General features: G+C 47.1%; 1 protein-coding gene across 5 annotated transcripts in view; it reads right to left on the bottom strand.

Moving 5' to 3' along the window:
- The window catches only part of SH3BP2 (SH3 domain binding protein 2), a 130031-nt gene that overhangs the window by 24185 nt on the left and 86008 nt on the right, over positions 1-19838 (bottom strand). For 4 of the 5 annotated variants that reach the window (XM_073648694.1, XM_073648702.1, XM_073648688.1 and 1 more), the window contains exon 2: positions 5866-6005. In XM_073648694.1, coding sequence (XP_073504795.1) covers positions 5866-6005 — 140 coding nt within the window. Of the gene's footprint in view, positions 1-5865; positions 6006-6085; positions 6238-19838 lie in introns of those variants that run through there. The other variant, XM_073648711.1, reaches the window with a different exon arrangement.

Raw genomic sequence — 19838 nt, 5'->3', positions numbered from 1 at the left:
CATCCTATCTATACTTGTTATACTACCCCACTACATTCCTTTGTGTACATTTAGATGTGAATAGATATTAAAATTGCAATAGGTGACAACAGAAATAAAAGGCTATTCCCATTTTTATATGAGATGGATATTGTCGGATAGAACTTGAAAAACCAAACAATTTAGCAATTTGTTGCTTATTGAAATTTGCAGCCGTTCTTGAGATATTAACACTTTTATTTAAAACTCGTTGCCTAGGAGACCGACCACTTCTGCTGTCTAGCTTATAATCACTGGGGTTAGGAGGTAACAGCTCTCCAGCGATCCCAAAAAGCTTCTGATCTGTGTTTACAAGCTCAATAAAAAAAGCTTGTAAGCACTGTACAAGCTCAATAGAATAGAGCTTGTAAGCACTGTACAAGTTCTGATGTCTAAAAGCGGTGGTCGGTCTCCAAAGCAACGAGCCATAAGCAAAAGAAAACTCTTAATATCTCGAGAACGATTGCAAATTTTAATAAGCAGTAAATTGCAAATTTTCTTGCAATTACAAGCTCTATCCAACAATATCCATCTTAGAAGATGAGAATAATAACATTCACAAGTCCTGTGCTACAGTAGGCCAACATACTGTAGCACTTGTATAAGAACATACAACAAATCAGATAAACTGTAGGGGAAATGTAGGTGCAAGATGAGCCGATGCAGGAACTGAAGTCGCCTGTCTGCTGTAAATGTCAGCTAATGATGACCACATAGACGTGTGGTTTATCTACTGAATGTTACGAAACGTCCTTACTGGCAAGTCCTAAACCACCGGCTTACTAAGTGCATGTTCCATTTTAACTAAAAAAAAAAAATTAAGAAAACCTTTGAAATGGAGAAAGGTGAAAGGAAACATGTAGTCAATCAGTTCGTAACAACAAATACCAGCAAAAAATATAAAGCACAAATTTTGTCAAAATTTTCTCCTGTTATAAATATATTGAAGACTAAGAGAATCACTGTTTTCCAGGATGCGACGGGTTCTGCGGAACCATCAAATGTCTTTTGCAGAGGGTAAGAACATTATCACTTCTCCACTGCATAGGTGCTCTTAGATCTGTGATATTCCCACTGCTAGGACCCCATCAATCACCAGAGTGGGTTACTTGTGGCCAGGGCCGGCTCCAGGTTTTTCTGGGCCCCGGGCGAAAGAGTCTCAGTGGGCCCTTTTAACACATACACGATTCATGATGCACAGATACGGCGGAGAAATAAATAAATATATATATATATATATATATTTATTTATTTATTACACATGGCCCAGCCTGCCCCCTCATCCTTCACATACGCAGACATATGCGTGCGCACACACGGTACGCAGACATATGCACGCACACACGGTACGCAGACATATGCACGCACACACGGTACGCAGACATATGCGTGCGCACACACGGTACACAGACATGCGCGCGCACACACGGTACGCAGACATATGCGCGCGCACACACGGTACGCAGACATATGCGCGCACACACGGTACGCAGACATATGCGTGCGCACACACGGTACGCAGACATATGTACACATACAGACATACACATAGATAAAACAGACAAATATATATACACAGTCATATACACTGACATTCACATACATGCACTCACACAGACCCATTACTAATATTTTTAATATGGGGATTGGGGAAGCCTCACTCACCTGTCCCAGGTCCAGTGTCCTGTCCAGCAGCTCCTCAGGTATGGGGCAGTGCAGGGCCCCCAGCGTGTCACAGACTTCATGGCCCTGGAACATCAGAGGGGCCCACTTGCGGTCGGGTCCGGGCCCCTCCCGCCCATCTGTGCAGGACCTCCGCTCCGACGGTGTTTGATTGCCGGCACTCCCCCAGACATGGCCGCGCGCTGTGCGGCTGTGTCTGCTAGTAATGACGCGGCAGGAGCGACACACAAGCACAATTAAAGGTGCAGTGCCGTCGACCCTGCCGTGTCATTACTAGCAGACACAGCCGGACAGCGCGCGGCCATGTCTGGGGGAAGTGCCGGCAATCAAGCAGCGCCTGCGTCCCTGAACAGGTGCCGAGGAAGCGGCCAGGGCCCCGACAGTGAGTGGGCGGGTGGGTGTGTGGGCCCGGCCCCGACAGTGTGTGGGCGGGTGGGTGTGTGGGCCCGGCCCCGACAGTGTGTGGGCCCGGCCCCGACAGTGAGTGGGCGGGTGGGTGTGTGGGCCCGGCCCCGACAGTGAGTGGGCGGGTGGGTGTGTGTGCCCGTCCCCGACAGTGTGTGGGCCCGGCCCCGACAGTGAGTGGGCGGGTGGGTGTGTGGGCCCGGGCCCCGACAGTGAGTGGGCGGCTGGGCCCCTCTGATTTTCCAGGGCCCCGGCACTTGCCCGGGTACGCCGGGTGCTGATGCCGGCCCTGCTTGTGGCAACACAGGTCTCCCCTTACGGCGATTTGTGAGACCCAAACCGATCTAACAGTTGGCACCGGTAATAAGGGATGTTTTTTTTTGCCCAGGATATCCCTTTTACCCCATCAGCCACGGGCGATTTTCTGGTTTTCGTTTTTTCCTCCCCTTCTTCCAAGAGCCATAACTTTTTTATTTTTCCAGCCATATAGCCGTATGAGGGCTTGTTTTTTTTGCAGGACGAGTTGTACTTTTGAATGACACCATGCATTATGCCACATAGTGTACTGGAAAACGGTAAAAAATTCCAAGTGGGGTGAAATTGCAAAAAAAGGGCAATTCCACAATGTTCTTTGTTTTGTTTTTTTATTTACCATGTTCACTTTACGATAAAACTGACCTAGAAATATGATTCCCCAGGTCAGTATGAGTACACAGATACCAAACATGTATAGTTTAGTTTTTATTTAAGTGGTGAAAAAAAATTCAGAAATTTTAAAAATAATTTGCCGCCATTTTCCGAGACCCATGATGTTCTCATTTTTTGGGATCTGGCGCTGGGTGCGAGCTCATTTTTTTATGCTGGTTTTACTGATACCATTTTGGGGTAGATACGATGTTTTGATCGTCTCTTATTACAATGTTACGGCAATAAAAAAACGTAATTCTGGCATTTTAATTTTTTACTCGTTACGTCGTTTATTGATCGAATTAATTTGTTTTATATTTTGATAGATCTGACATTTCTGAATGCAGCGATACCAAATATGTGCATTATTTTTAAATTGTTTTATATATTACAGCTGTCAACTGTCATTAAAGAAGCCCTCCTCCTCCTCCTCCAGTCAAAATTTTTTTCCTCTTAATATATTGCAATCATCATATTATATAGCACTGTGCACTTACAATTGCTCATTTTGCCTTTCTACCCGTTAATTCTCCCGTTTTCCATTAGGTTTATGACATCACATAAATAAAAACAGACTAGCTGAATCCTTCTAAGCTCTATGTAGAAACAGGAGGTCAATTTTCTCTGCTCAAGTCATGAATCACTGCAAAAGTCTATGGCGAGAGGAATAGCGGAACAGGAGTTGAAGAAGGGGATGATAAATTCAGGGAGAAAAGACTTCCTGTTTCTATATAGAGCAGAGAAAAGAAAATAATTAACTGGGTAGAAAGGAAAAATGAGCAATTGTAAGTACACAGTGCAATATAATATGATGACTGCAATATATTAAGAGGATAAAAGCTTTGATGGGCGGAGGGCTTCTTTAAATCCTCCCTCTAAGAGCAATGAAATGTCTCTGCTCCTCATGTTCTAGTCTATACAGCAAAGCTGACAAGCGATCTACAGAAAACAGGAAATGTCACTATCTTGTGTTTCCTTTAATTCCTTTATTTATTTTTTATTTTTTGTAAAATTTCAAAAATATCTATTTTTACTTATATTCTCAAGCAAGTCATAATTTTCGTCATTCGGTACTTCTCCTCTCACGTACCCCCAATGCAGGTTTGGCTCATAGCTGAGCGCTGCTCAATAGCCTCTCGTTGCACCGTGCTGTGTTTTGCAAAAGGATTAAGAAACATGATTTGTAAAACACACAGGAGACTGCCACAGAGTAATACAAAGATAACATGTATTTGTACAGGGCTCCTGCAGCTGCGTCATAAAACAAAGGAACGATACATGGGATAAGTCCTGGAAGCTGACCAAGATCCTGGACAAATAGGCATTAAAATAAAAGATTTTTCTAGGATTACACAGGGTGTACGACACCCCTGACACAGCGCCACTCTTGTGCATAGGCCATGTATGGTACTGCAACTTTTCATAGAATCATAGAATGGTAGAGTTGGAAGGGACCTCCTGGGTCATCTGGTCCAACCCCCTGCTCAAAGCAGGATTCACTTATGTGGGTGAGCAGCTGTTATTGTACAGGGAAGGGGTCTACCGGCCACCAAGAAGTGTCTGTGGGCTCAGAATCCGAGGTTGTCGAACTTCATTAATCCTCAATGATAATATCTTATACGCATGGACATATCTATAAGGGGGGCTGAGATAAGTGATGCATCCTGGACCTGAATTCTAGGGGAGCCCAAATAAGAAGAACCAATATTAGGCTATGTTTACACACTGCGTTTTTGCTGTGTTTTTTTTTTCTGCAGCAAAACCTAATCTCTTGGTTTGTTCAGAATTTTTCTTGCTTTTTTGCTTGTTTTTTGGTGCGTTTTTTCAGCGTTTTTTTTCACTGTCCTCTTTTCTCTTTTATGCATGCACATAAAGTTCAGTGAAAAAAAAAAATCTCATTCTGTGTTTTGGCACAAAAAAAACCGCTAAAAATCCTGCCACCTGCGTTTTTGGTGCGTTTTTTCAGCGTTTTTTTCACCACCCATTACTTCCAATGGGTGAAAAAATGCTGAAAAAAAGGCTGAAAAAAGTGACATGCTCTATTTTGCAAATAAAAACATGCAAAGCACAAAATCCTGAACAAAAAAAAAAAAACCATGATGTGTGCATGAGAATTCTGGAATCTCATAGACTTTGCTGGTACTGTAAAACGCAGCTGAAAATTTGCATCAAAAAACGCTGAAAAAAAAAACAAGATGTGTGAACATAGCCTAAAATTGGTAAATTACTAAATCCTCTTTCAAATTTTCAAACAATGCTTATAAAAAAACACAAATTCAGATAGTACTCACGCTCCCCCGGTCCAGTGCCAGTTCGTCACCGCTGCTCTAGTCTTTCTGTAGTTTGGCTGCAGTTGTGATATCACAACTACAGAGCACATTGCTGCTGCAGCCAATCACTGAGGTGGGCGGTTCTGCTGATGCAGACGGCATCAGAAGCTCCGTGATTGACTGCAGCAGTGATGTGACAACATTGATGGCGCAGCAGAGAACGTGCGCTGAACCCGGGAAGGGTGTCTACTGTCTGTGTGTGTTTTTTTTTACTATGGTTTGCAGATCACTTTTTTGAAAGTTGCAATAAACCTCTATAAAATTATTTGTTGTTTTTTTTCAGCATCTGGCTTAGGCTACAAGTCTGCAGTCACTGTATGCAACTGCAGACTTGTGGATCCTCACATCGCACAAACTGTGTGCTGTGAGGATTCTCCGGAGCGAGTACCAGGAGCTGCGGGTGCATGACCGCAAGTATGTGATTTAATAATAATATTTTTTTATTTCTATAGCGTCAACATATTCCGCAGCACTTTACATTTTAGAGATTTGGATACATTCGGTCACATGCCAACTAGACGTGACGTCTAGTTGAAATGTGGCCAGAAGTATGCAAAGTGTACATTGTGGGCAATCCTTACCGTCCACAGTGCACAGGATGTGAGAATTCACAAGTCTGCAGTCACATACAATGACAGCAGACTTGTACCCTAAAACCGGACAACCCCTTTAGAGAAGAAAAAACATCACATCACCCATGCACATTTTGTACCGTAGTTATCTGTATGTTTCGGTAACTTACATTTAAACAGCTGTAATTGTTTCCCTCCTCTCTTGTGCAGGTAGCCCGAGACGGTGACTCCCCCCGGCATTGTCAGTAGGTTCTGGGCACCGATGGCCCTCATAGGAATGGGCCAGCTGTTTTCTCCCGATGCCATATTTCTGTAAGACACAGATTGCATTATTAATATTTTTAAAAATTCTTAATCTAATAAATCTAAGCAGGTTGTTTCCAAACCTACCCAGCCTCACACATTAGTGGTTTCCTTTCCAAAACCTGTCTGTAACTGCGTGCCCTGGATCGTGCGAGCAATGGTGTCCCGGGCTTAGTAATGCAGGTCACACCGGAGCGTCGGCTCAGTACAAATGTTATAATAACCTTCACCCTTCTACTGTGGCGTATTGCCAATGCAAAACCTTCTGCAGCCGGGCATTAATAATAACAGGGGTGTATCATCGTCAGTAGTTTCCTTGTAGAAGAGTAGGGTAATTATTATCCGAAATTACCTAAATATAATTCTAAAACCCATATTATCCATTAACTGCTATTTCTTACAGCACATTAACATCACTGATATCACTTCTATGTAACCCATTGAAATAACACAATGAAAAGTTAAGGATATGTATACTTTTGCAACCATTTATTTATCTGATGCATCTAACGAAAAAATTAAGCAATTTTGCATATAGCCTCTATTAAAAATAGACCACCGTTTTGTGTATACAGCTAATATGGAGAGATATGTGTTTCCATGGCTACAGACTACAAATAGTTTTGTAGTCCGGAATCATTTGTTGCACCTTATTCTCTGCCACCATTTCTACTCTCTCTGTGTAATGAGTTATTACTAGAGATGAACGAAGCCGAACTGTAAAGGGTCCGGTGCTGAGCTACGAACAAGGACTTCTCCTGGAAGCTCGATTTACAGTTCGGGAGTCTGGGGAAGAGAGAGAGAAAGAAGAGAGAGGAGAGGGAGAAAGAGACAGAGAGAGAGGAGATAGAGAGGAGAGAGATAAAGACAGAGAGGAGAGAGAAAGAGACAGAGATAGAGAGAGAAGACAGAGAGGAAAGAGAGTGGAGAAAGAGACAGAGAGGAGAGAGAAAGAGAGAGAGAAGACAGAGAGGAAAAAGAGTGGAGAGAGAGACAGAGAGGAGAGAGAGAAAGAGATAGAAAGAGGAGAGAGAAAGAGAGAGAGAGATAGAAAGAGGAGAGAGAGAGAGGAGAGAGAAAGAGAGAGAGAAGAGAGAGAGACAGAGAGGAGAGAGAGAAAGAGATAGAAAGAGGAGAGAGAAAGAGAGAGAGACAGAGATAGAAAGAGGAGAGAGAGAGGAGAGAGAAAGAGAGAGAGAAGAGAGAGAGACAGAGAGGAGAGAGAGAGAGGAGTGAGAGAGGAGAGAGAAGAGAGAGAAAGAGACAGAAAGAGGAGAGACAGAGAGGAGAGAGAAAGACAGAGAGACAGTAATAGAGAGAAGAGAGAGACAGGGAGGAGAGAGAGAAAGAGACAGCGATAGAGAGAGAAGAGACAGAGGAGAGAGAGAAGAGAGAGAAAGACAGAGAGACAGTAATAGAGAGAAGAGAGAGACAGGGAGGAGAGAGAGAAAGAGATAGCGATAGAGAGAGAAGAGACAGAGGAGAGAGAGAAGAGAGAAAGACAGAGAGACAGTAATAAAGAGAGAGAAGAGAGAGACAGGGAGGAGAGAGAGAGAAAGAGACAGCGATAGAGAGAGAAGAGAGAGGAGAGAGAGAAGAGAGAGAAAGAGACAGCGATAGAGAGAAAGAGAGGCGAGAGAGAAAGAGACAGATAGAGAGAGAAGAGAGACAGAGAGGAGAGACAGAGATAGAGAGAGAAGAGACAGAGGAGAGAGAGACAGAAATAGAGAGGAGAGAGAGGAGAGAGAAGAGACAGAGATGAGAGAGAAGAGAGAGACAAAGAGACAGAGAGAAGAGAGAGACAGAGATGAGAGAAGAGAGAGAGACAGAGAGAGAAGAGAAAGAAAGAGACAGAGATTGAGAGAGGAAAGAGACAAGGAGGAGAGAGAGAAGAGAGAGAGAAAGAGACACAGAGAAGAGAAAGAGAGAGAGACAGGGAGGAGAGAGAGAGAGAAGAGAGAGATAAAGAGAGAGATTTTCCAGCTCCAGAGTTCGGGTCAACATTGATTTCTATGGGGTTCAGGTTCAAGTTCGGGTACAGTTCTGGTACCCAAACCAAACTTTGGACTAAAGTTCGGCCAAACCCGACCTTCCACGGTTCTCCTCATCCCTAGTTATTACTTTTCATTTTAATCCTGTCTGCGATGATAATGAGACTGCTGAAAAGTCTTTTGGAAGTGTGAGTCTACCATAAGATCTAGAAGTCAGTGTGAAAATGTACAATATTTCTGGCTTTTTTTTGTAAATATAGATAGTAAAAATGTAAAAGAAAACATATATGTTGATCTGTAACCATGGAGATGTGGCGCCCCTGAGGGTTCAGTCACCACAGAGGTACTGCACCTCACCCAGAGGTGTGGTGTCTCCTTCTCTCAGGTAAGAATAGAGTGCTGCCCGGAACCTGAACACCTGCATCCAACACTACACTACTCCAGGCCGGCTGGAAGGGCAAAGTTCCCCTGTGTCTCCTGCTGAGCCCTGTCCCTGGCTGGAGTGGGGGGGAACCAAAGTTAGGGACCAGTAGTGGGTGTGGGTGTGGGTGGAGGATGTAGAGAAGGGGAGCACCATTGGAAGAGGTATATATAAAGGGAAGCCATCTTAGGGTGGCAGGAGCAGTCAGTGGAGAACAGTCAGTGAGCAGTCTGAGGAGCAGAGTCTCTTCAGGAGCTCTGCTCCACAAGTGGGGCCTAGAGCAGAGCTCCTGAAGAGAGCAGAGGAGAAAGGCTCCGGTAACAGAAGGGATCCCAGGGGGTACGGTGAGTGCAGGACGGCACCCGTACGCCCCGAATCTGCCAGGTGTCAGAGGGATCAGGCCGCAAGAAGGGGACCCGCCCCTGGACCAGCCGTGTTACTCCAGGTCTCAGCTGGAAAAACCGGAGGCTTCTGCACTTCCATCGTGCAGTTGCCACAGTCTCACCCTAGTCACCGTGAGGGTCAAGTAGGTCCGGGAACTCCAGGTTGCCCAGAGGGACTTCAGAGCACCCGATCGGGACTTTGTGTGGGAAGCGCAGGGCAGGAGGGAGAAGGCCCAGCGCGGGAAGTCGGTCTAGTTAGGTACATAAAGAAAGCGGGGATCCGCCAAGCGCTCCTGACATATCTGAGGTAGAACTGAACCCCTGGTCTGGTGGACGCAGTGCGACACAGAGGCGGACACCCGTACAGTGTACCTGAGAACCTTGAATAAGAACTGTGAGTAAAACTCGGATGACTGCACCGCACTGCCTCCGTCAGTTATTTCAGCTGCGCCATCTCTCCTGCACTACAAGCCCCAGCATCACCACCCACTGATTTTTTTTTGTTTTGTACTTATAGTGAAATTGAAAAAGAAAAGTAATTATATTTTTTTAATACACAACATAAAAATCTGATACATGAGGATGGAATTGTCAGAATTACATATTTTTTATTTGAAAAATGTATTTCAAAAATGGCAAAAAAAAATTGTTTCCCTTTTACAGCTGCCACATATTTAATTACTGGATGAACTTTTTAACTAATTATCAGTCTGTATGAGAGAAGCCCCCATAATTACATTTAATGATGAACTTTCCCTACTCTTCAGACTTGAAGTGACTACAATGGTGGATTATCATCATGAGTATTAATAGACGGCGGTATAAAGTGAGGATTGTCCCTGCACTGAGCGCTCATTATCTCCATCAATTGCTTCCCTGTCCATTTATTCTTTATTTCACTGAAACACTGAAAGAAGATTCTGTAAAGAGTCAGGGGAAAAAAATGTCCAATAAGCATTTCTTTCCACTTAATATGTATTTACACGATTCCGTAAAGCGACCCTCACTTCATAAGGAATATTTTTTTACTTTAAAGGGGTTGTCCACTGTACTGAAAGATGGCTTAAAAAAGCCCTCCTCCTCCTCCCATCAAAATTTTCATCCTCTTAATATATTGCAGTAATCATATTGTATAGCACTGTGCACTTACAATTGCTCATTTTGCCTTTCTACCCAGATAATTCTTCTCTTTTCCATTAGGTCTATGACATCACCCTTCAGGCATGTGTAGCGCCCCGAGGGTTCGGTCGCTACAGAGGTATTGCATCTCACCCAGAGGTGTGATATCTCACTTCCAGGTAAGGATGGAGTGTGGCTCAGGACCCTAATACCCACATGCACTACACCACATTTCCGGGGGACAGGGCGACAATGCTCCCGTGTGTGAGCACAACTGTCCCTGTCCCTGGCTGGAGTGGGGGGATGGAACACCTAGAAAGGGGGAGCCCGGTAGTGTGTGGGTTTGGAGAGTAGATCCCGGGTGCACTGTATAGAGGAGTATATATGGTGGGCACCATCTTAGAGTAGTAGTAGTAGTAGCAGAGAAGTGAAGAGTGGAGAGAGCAGGAGGCTGGGAGCAGAGGCTCTGCATGGGCTCTGCTCCGCAGGCAGGCCAAGTCTTAAGGCCTGGTCCTGGAGGAGAGGAACGGAGAGGAGAGGAATGGTAGAAGCTCTAAGAGAAGACTGAAGGGACCCCAGGGGTGCGGACCGGCCAGCCGCCACCGCACGCCCGCCGCTACCAGAGTAGGGGGGTCAGGCCAAGAAAAGGGAACCGGATCCCTCATCTAGTGAAGGATAGCAACTACCCTCAGCTAGTAACCGGAGGCCGTGGCATTGTACATGCACGGCCCCTCAGTACACCCATTAGGAAGGCACCACATAGGACCCAGGGAAACGGAACATACATTTGCCCGCCAAGGCCCGAGGCAGCTGGACAGAAACGTGGTCAATTGTGGGGTACGACAGGCCAGAGAAAGGACACACGAAGGGGGTCCTGAATAGCACTCCGAAGGTACCTGGGAGTTGGCCGAGCCCCTCACCTGGTGAGCACAGCACGATGTGGGCGGCCATTACCTGCAGAAGTGGCTTGGAGTGTAAAACTGTGAGTAAAGACCCTGAACTGCATCACTGGACTCTGAGTCATTACTGCTGCTCCCGCGCACCATCACCCCCACCATCTGCACTCACTGCCCTGAAGCTATACTCCTCCCGTGGTGAGTTATACTACCCCCTGCTGAGCACATAACATCAGCCTCAGCGGTCTGCCCGCAGCGGCGGTTCTCAGTGACCGCGATCCACGGGTGGCGTAGTCGGACATTTAAGTATTACAAGAACCAAAGAGACAGATCCGCCACTGGTTTGACCACCCTGAGCCACGGGACCGGGTCGCCGCCACGGAGACTATAACCCCCAGCATTACACAGAGACTCGGTTCCGGGTATTCCCCCACACACGGCCCAGGGGGCGCGTCACATGCTTCTATGATTGAAAGCTGGCAACTCCTGGGAGGAATAAAGTACATTTTTTCCCAGTAGCCGCACTTTCAGTCAGGCAGCAGTACAGCATTGGAGCGGTATTAATATATATAGGTATAGGGTTATAGATATAGGGTTAATCTGCAGGTTACTCTTTAATTAGTTGCGTGGGGTCCATTGGACCGAAAGCGAGTTTATTGTCGTCATATTTCCACAATTATGGAAGGTAGGTAACAGTCCGTTTCGGTAGCTTTCTAGCTCGGACGCCCCTCCCTCCTCAGTGCATCGCGAGATGGGTCGTCAACTACACGTGCCTCAGCGAGGTGCATGGGGTCCAATAATTACTTGTTTTTTTGTAGAATCAAAGTAGATGTTTAAATACTATTGACCCGTTTAGCTAAGATGTTGACCTTAAGTTCCTAATTAAAGTAAAAACTTTCTTTAATATATTTCTTTAATATATGTTCTTTATTTTTAGGGATGAGCAGTGGAAATTTGGGTTTTGGTACCCTACCCAAACTTTATTCCAAAGTTTGGTTCTGCTAACAGAACTTTACCCGAACTTGAACCAGAACCCGAACCAAATTGAAAATGATGAGGACCTGAACTTTTGAGCTGGAAAATCTTCTTGCTCTCTGCAACGGACTTCCCTCGGAACTTCAAACATTGCAATGGACATCCTGAAGAAGCTCGTGTTCGGCGTTTAGCACCGGACAATAACTGTCGCAACTTTTAAGTTTGGGTTCGCTCATCTCTATTTATTTTTCAAGAAGAAAACTGAGGTCCCATGGACCCCACGCGACTAAGAGTGTGAGTATTCTGGCGCGACTAACTGCAGGTTAATGGAGCTCGGGGACATGACAGGTTCCCTTTAAATAAAATGGAAAAACTCCCTTATTTTGTAATTTCCAGATGGTGAATGCAGAGGTTGCCATAGCACATGGACCATGGAGATCTATAGGGTACAAGAAGTTTTGCTGTTCTACATAAATAATATTAAAGGAGTTGTCCCATGTTCTGTCATCAGGAGCACACTGCTCCCCCTACTAAGATGGAAGCTGGGTGGCTGGGGAGCAGTGTGCTCCTGATTTATTAACGATGTGGACAAGTGGTCTAAATTGTGCGCCCTGTAATGCTGCAGGAAAAAGAGGAGGCATCGGAGGATCGTAGGGGCACTAAAGCTTGATGGACCTAGCTGCTGGCCAGCTTCAGAGCAGCTCTTCCAAAGTCTACAGCAAAAGGGCTGCCTAGAAGATGGCCACTACTGAGATTGCAGAGTAGACCAGTAACTGTGGCAGTGAGCAGTAAAGTTCTTCAGAACGGGAGGATTTTAAATAAGAAGTAAATTGAAAAGTTGCATGTTTGTACAAAAAGATGAAACAACCCCTTTAATGACACATGATAGGTGGGGGGCTCTGTTATTGATTTCACATTGTGTCCATGAAGTTTGAGAAGTTTCCTCTTTGATTAGGGATTTTACTGACTCTTCCGTGTACTGCCTTAAGAAGGACAGGGCTGACTAGACAAGACAAGTGACTGGGAAGGAAGAGCCGTGGCTGGTGGAGATAACTTGATGTCTGATGTCATAGAAGCAGAGCTGTACATGATAGTCATTTGCGTGGCACTTTTCTAACGTGACAGTAGATTAAAGGCTTCTTAAATGTCCTTTGTGAGACGTGCAGATGCGGTAAGACGTGAAACTGAAAACTGTTCTTATCTGACTGTGACCCCAAAGGCGTCAAGCAGCAGAATGAGTAAAGAAGAACTGACGATGTTCTACCCCAGAAGATACGACATGTCCTAGTGATTTCCTATCAAACCATTACCTAATATACTTCCAATGGAGTTGGAACCATGCAGAGATAGAGAAGAACGGGGGCGGGAAATCTGCTTTTGTGCCATTTCCCACTGTGTCACTGAGAAGGATATACTGAACAGTGCATATATTCTTACTATATATATATATATATATATATATATATATATATATATATATGTATGTATATATACAGTAATTCACACACACAAAATGAATTACAGTAGACTTTGCCAATTCCCGACTTTACTACCGGATTGCATAGTTTACATTTCTATTACTTTGAATGCTGCCAGGGTAATATCTGATCGGTATCTGCATGATCTTTCTTTCTGTGTTCCCATTTTCTTCCTTTGACTGGTGCCCTAATAATGAAGATTGCCAGTGTGCCATCCCCTGATGATGCCACTTGTGCGGTGAAACATGTAGGGCGGACTTGTGCTGTTAAACAATAATTTTACTATTCAGCCCTATTAATGAAGTTTTACACTTTTAGGAAAGTGTACCCCAAAAGTTCTAAAATACATAAAATAATAAACCAGAGCAAATACTCACCCACCCAGCGTCGACTCCCAGTCGCTGCTCAGGTCTTGTTGTTTTGGCTGCAGCGGTGACAGTGTTCATCACCGCTGTAGCTAATCTTTGAGCTCGGCAGCTCATGTCGTCAGCCTTGTCACAGCTGCAGAGCTCTGTGATTAGCTACAGCGGTGATGCGTGCTGTCGCCGCTACAGTCAGAACAACAATACCTGAGTAGAGGTGATGTGCGGTATCAGCATTACATCACCGCTACACCCAAAATGATGAGACCGGGCCAGAGATGGAGATGCAGCACTGGACCTAGGAAGGGTGAGTACCTGCTCTCTTTGTTATTTTACAGCATTAGGGGTCCTCATTCCTGAAAATGGAAAACCCCTTTAAGTTGGGTATAGTGACAATTGTCTGGGGTTCAGATTAGACAGTGAGTCCATGAAGTCAGAGACCAAGGTGAGTTAGTTATGGTTAAACTATGTTAGCGCTCGGCAGGTCCACGTACTGATTAGATAAAAATTGGCCAATATGCTCAGTTCTTACCATAACAAATGATCGTCCATTGTCTTTGGTGAAATGGACAATCGTTTTGACTGATGAATGACAGTTCAACTACACCAGTTGAGGATGTTGTATTTTTTGGCCGGTGATAAGCACCGGTTGCATTATCGGCTGAAAACTTCCAATTTTAGCCAATGAGGTCTATAATCTATCAAACAATTGATTTTTCGCCATCATCGGATCTGTATGGGAGCTAAAGGGAAATGAAATTCCCCATGACGGAATGTCCTAATGCTGTCAGCAGAATAAAGGCACCAATTTGCGTAAAAGGGGAAGACATGTATCCATGGGGGGTGGATAGATCACTATAATGGAAGGTAGAAGTAAAAGGACATTAGCATTAAAATAGCACATGGTACATTGGGGCACTGGTACTGAATTTGCGTTGGCACCCGCTTGTAGAAAGGAGAGCTGTCGCAATATGCGGAGCACATCTAAGACTCTTTCGTGTCCCTTTAAGAGTTGCACAGATTTACTCCTTAGTTTAATGCATGTGTCAGGAATCACAAACTAGCCACACTGCCATAACCCTGAATGTTAGAGTGCCTCCATAAATTATCAGCTCTGTAATGCTATGTTGGTTAGACTTCTTCCAAAAAAAGTGCCACCAATAGTGGTACACAAATTGCCTCTTTAGAGAGGAAGAGGACTCTATAGCGCCAACTGTTGGAAGCAGCAATCCTACAAGTCACTATCGACCCTATAACAAGCCTTGCAATATGACTTAGGATAAAAGCCAAATTAGAATCTCAATTTGCAGACACATGTTTTGGGGTTTTGCTCCTCATCAGTGAAAAGTATGAGATCTGATTTGGCTAGGTGAGAGGCTCTAGACTGAGGTTTAAGGGGTAATGTTTCTCCTTGTGGAGAGAAACATACCGAATCTGGCATGCCAATGTACGGAGGCGTATTCGCCATGCAATGCTCCTCTGGGAAATTTAATATGCAAATTGCCTCTTCGGAGAGGAAGAGGACTTGAACTCTAAAGCACCACATGCTGGAAGCAGAAATCCTACAAGTCACTATCGACCCTTTAACGAGTCATGAAATATGACATAGGATAAAAGCCAAATCAGAATCTTAATTTGCAGAAACGGTGTTTCAGGGTATTACCCCTCGTCAGTGCAAAGTATGAGAACTGATTTGCCTAGGGGAGAGGCTCTGGACTGAGGTGTAATCTTCATTCACAAGCATTCCACTGTTTCCCTGCACAAACACTTAATTTTGCAGGGAAAAAGTTGTTTCACTTGTGTGGCACCCCAGGGGTCTGGTTTCCACAGTAACAGCAGTGTTATGTCTGAGAGCAGGTGGGAGGTCTCTTGGTCAGGAATCCTATGCATGCCACACCTCCTGCCCAGTCCTGGGAGGGGAAGGACTTCCCCTATATAAACCTGGGGCTGAGGCAGGGTTAAGGAGAAGAGTAGAGAGAAGAAGAGAAGCAGTAATAGGAAAGAAAGATCAGGAGCTCTGTGGGAGTCGTGCTAAGAGGAGGTCAGGGCTGGAAGCTGTAGAGCTCGCCCTGATTGAAGATTTCTTACCGGACCCGGAGTCCGAGGCTGTGGGGACTAACTCCTACCCAGCAGCAGAAACCGACCGGCAGGGGATTTCAGGTCCTCTGGCCCAGAAACCCGAAGGCTCGGTCACACGTGTGGGACCAGCACCGCCGTCGTGGAGCGGAAGCTACTAGAAGGCCCCGAGTCACCGGCCATACGGGTGAGCACCACACGGTACACTCAGGGACGTGGGCTACCTTTACCCGCCTCTAGCAAGGTAGCCAGAAGAGTACAATTAGTTGGGGAGGCCTACAACTCCGCCTGGCCAAGGGGGATCCCATCTGCTCAAGGACTGACCAGGCCCCGACCGCTAGCCAGTACTCCGGGAGGGTCTATCTTTGTCACCAGTAAAGACCCTGAACTACACCGTATCGTCTCTGAGTGATTCCTGCTACCCCCATCATCCACGTCGGCTGCCCTGAGGCCATACCCCTCCCGTTGGGGGTTATACCATCCACGCTGCACCATCCTCCCACCGGCCTCAGCGGTTTGCCCTGCAGCGGCAGCTTCATAGCTGCATTCAACGGGTGGCGTAGTCGTCCTACATCTACTGCTAATATACCGCCACTTAGTCTGACTCCCTGGGCACGGACCGGGTCACCGCCACGAGACTACTACCCCTATCAGATCCGGCTCCGGGTAGTCCCTGCGTGCGCAACGCTACATCACATAGGCCCAGGGCGCGTCAACTTTTGGCGTAGTCGGCAGGATATCGTGCCCGCAACCACCGGGTACTGCGTGCCTGAAAAAGACTGTTCAAACTTACCAGTGGTGAAGATTCCCGCCATCCGGCGCCATCTTCTGCCTTCTTCCCGCCATCCGTGGAGTTTTCCCGCCGTTGGACGCCATCTTGAAGACGCCGCGCGGGAAGAAGAGGGGCGTGGACTCCGAAAGCGCGCGAGAACTGAAGCCCCGCCTCACGTCCGGACGTTGCGTAAGGTCCTGGAAGGAGCCCAGCAGACGCCGACGTCACAGGAGCGCGACGGAAGGTCCTCAACCCTGACGATCCACTGCGGAGCCGCGGCCTACGGAAGAGGATCATCGCAAGGTAGGCCACGGTCCACTAGGGGGGAGGAAGATGTCGGATACGGAGGAGAGCTTCACTGCCTCAACCCCCGCCAGCGCCATCGCTGCTGCAGTCATGCCTTTCACCATGCCCTATATCCCGGGAGCGGCCTGGCTACCCCAGTACTCAGGGGAGTCACATACTCTGCATGACTTTAGAAAAAAGCTGGATAGCCTCTTCCAGGTGTACCCCCTCACAGAAGAGCAAAAAGTGAGTATCCTGGTGGCCCAATTAACTGGGGCAGCCCAAAGGGAGGTAAAGTCCTGGCCACCTGGGGGGAGGACTGTCGCAGGGATACTAACCCGGCTGAAGGATACCTTTGATACCCGCACCTCAGCCGAGATCAAGCTTAGATTCTACGGGTGCAAGCAGCGAGCACAAGAGAGTATAAGGGACTATGCACTAAACCTACAAGAGGCCCTGAGAGCCATTAAGCAGACCGACCCTGACGGCGTGGGAGACGAGGACCGGCTGTTGACTGAACAATTTATAGAGGGTTTATATTGCAATGCCCACCGAACCCAGTTGCGGGCAATGGCCTTACAGGACCCTCATCTGGGATTTGCACAGTTCAAGGACAGAGCCATCCGGGTGCTCCGAGAACCGGCACCAGGTGGCGTTGTGACCCACAGACGCCCCACTACCACTTACCACCAGGAGGCGGCGCCCTTGTCGGCAGGGCCTGTGGGAGCTGATGCGCAGGCTTTGAACAATGACCCGGCTCCCGACCTGCACCATCAGGTCCAAGAGCTAGCTAAAAGCGTTGCTGCGCTAACCCGAACTGTGCAGTCTTTACAGGTTTCTACTCCAGGGAAGATCCAGCTGGCATCCGGACCGGAGGACATCCCGTGGCGCCGACCAAGGAGGACCCCACCGGCCAGAGGAAGACCCAGCGACCGATACAACGAGGACGGACAACCTATCTGCCGCCGCTGCAATCAACCCGGACATATGGCAAGGTACTGTCCTTTAAACTGGCACAACCTAGGGTAGAGGGCCAACCCCTAGGAAAAAGATCATCAGGCCCATCAAACTGGCGTGACAAATATGTGGGAGGACGTCCAGTCTTGCCTGTGGTACTGGATGGCATTCCTATGAGTGCCCTACTGGACACTGGGTCACAGGTCACCACCATCCCGTACGTGCTCTTCAAGCAGTACTGGAATGACTCGGATATAACCCGCTACCCTGACGACGACTTGAGTATCATCGCCAGCAATGGTCAGCCCGTGCCACAGATCGGATTTAAAGAGGTGACCATTAAAATCGGTAGAGTCGAGCTGGCAGCCCAGGGACTGATCGTTGTGGACATTGACAAGCGCGAGAGTCACCCTAAGATAACTCTAGGAACTAATGTAATTGAAAATTGTCTTGCAGAGGTGATTTTTATTTTACAGCAGGTTGCCAAGAACGCCAGCTCCGGCCAGCAGCGAGTGCTCCAAAAAGAGATCCGGGCACTGATGCGACGGCAACAGGTGGAACTCTCCGGCGGTGAGATTGGTAGCGTGAGAATGTGTGACCCTTTTCCTATTGCCATGCCCCCAAAAAGTGAAATGATGATTTGGTGCCGGGCGGCTATTGGTCTGAGAGGTAGAGATTACCAGGCAATGGTAGAACCAGTTTACTCAGACAGTAGGCCCACCATTTTGACAGCACGGGGGGTGGTCAATGTACGCCATGGGAGGGTGCCCGTTCGCATAATAAATATCGGGAAGAGGGAAGTGTACCTGCCCCGGTATGCCACGCTAGCCAAATTGTATACCATCAATCAGAATTCCATACAGTCCGTAGAACCCTTGCCTCCATCTTCTCCGGAGGAAGGTAACGGCTCTAAACAACAAATGGAGGATTAGTGTCAGCAACTACATTTGGGTACTGACTCCACTCCCTCCCACCAGAAACAGGGAGTCTACCGGGTGGTTCAAGAGTACGAGAGAGTGTTTAGTAAACACCCGTTAGACTTCGGGCGAGTCAAGGGGGTAGAACATCACATCCCCACGGGAGACCATCCTCCCATAAAAGAGAGGTATCGACCCGTACCCCCTGCACACTACCAACACGCCAAGGGGATGCTTAGAGACATGAAGGAGGCTGGGGTAATCAGGGAAAGCTGTAGCCCCTGGGCAGCTCCACTAGTCTTGGTCAAAAAGAAAGACAACACCATGAGAATGTGTGTAGATTACCGGAAAATTAACCGTATCACACACAAAGATGCGTACCCCTTACCAAGAATAGAGGAGTCTTTGGCTGCTTTAAGATCTGCTAACTTCTTCTCCACCTTGGATCTCACTAGCGGGTACTGGCAGGTTCCTGTAGCAGAGGCGGATCGGGAGAAGACCGCATTCACCACCCCGATGGGACTTAGTGAGTTTACCTGCATGCCGTTTGGACTCTGCAACGCACCAGGAACCTTCCAGCGATTGTTGGAGTGCTGTCTGGGACACCGGAACTTTGAGACGGTCCTGTTATACCTGGACGATGTCATCGTCTACTCCAAGACCTACGAGGACCACCTGAAGCACCTGGCGGAAGTGTTTGAAGCTCTGGCAAGTTACGGCCTAAAGGTGAAACCCTCCAAGTGTCACCTCCTGAAACCAAAGGTGCAGTACCTGGGACACGTGGTGAGTGCTGACGGAGTGGCTCCCGACCCTGATAAGATCACCGCAATTAAGGAATGGCCAAGCCCCTCCAGCGTAAAGGAAGTGCGGCAGTTCCTCGGGTTGGTAGGCTACTACCGAAGGTTCATACCCGGTTTCACCAAAAAGGCAGCTCCTATGCAGGACCTCCTGATAGGCCAGTCCAGGAAGGCCAAGAACCAGAAGCCGCCCTTCAGATGGGAGAAGTTGGAAGAAGAGTCCTTCCGCCAGCTGAAGATGAAATCCTGGCGTACCCTGATTATAGCCAACCCTTTATCCTCTACACCGACGCCAGTAACATCGGGCTAGGAGCCGTACTATCCCAGATCCAGCAGGGGAAAGAACGGGTAATTGCTTACGCCAGCCGAAAACTGCGACCCACCGAAAGAAACCCTGAGAATTACAGCTCA

Source organism: Phyllobates terribilis, unplaced genomic scaffold (genome assembly GCF_046119375.1).
Source record: "Phyllobates terribilis strain yellow unplaced genomic scaffold, ASM4611937v1 Scaffold_1__5_contigs__length_1240528914, whole genome shotgun sequence".
In the NCBI taxonomy this organism is placed as follows: Eukaryota; Metazoa; Chordata; class Amphibia; order Anura; family Dendrobatidae; genus Phyllobates; species Phyllobates terribilis.
The sequence above is the reverse complement of the archived record's forward strand: the minus strand, read 5'-3'. Positions and strand labels throughout refer to the sequence as shown.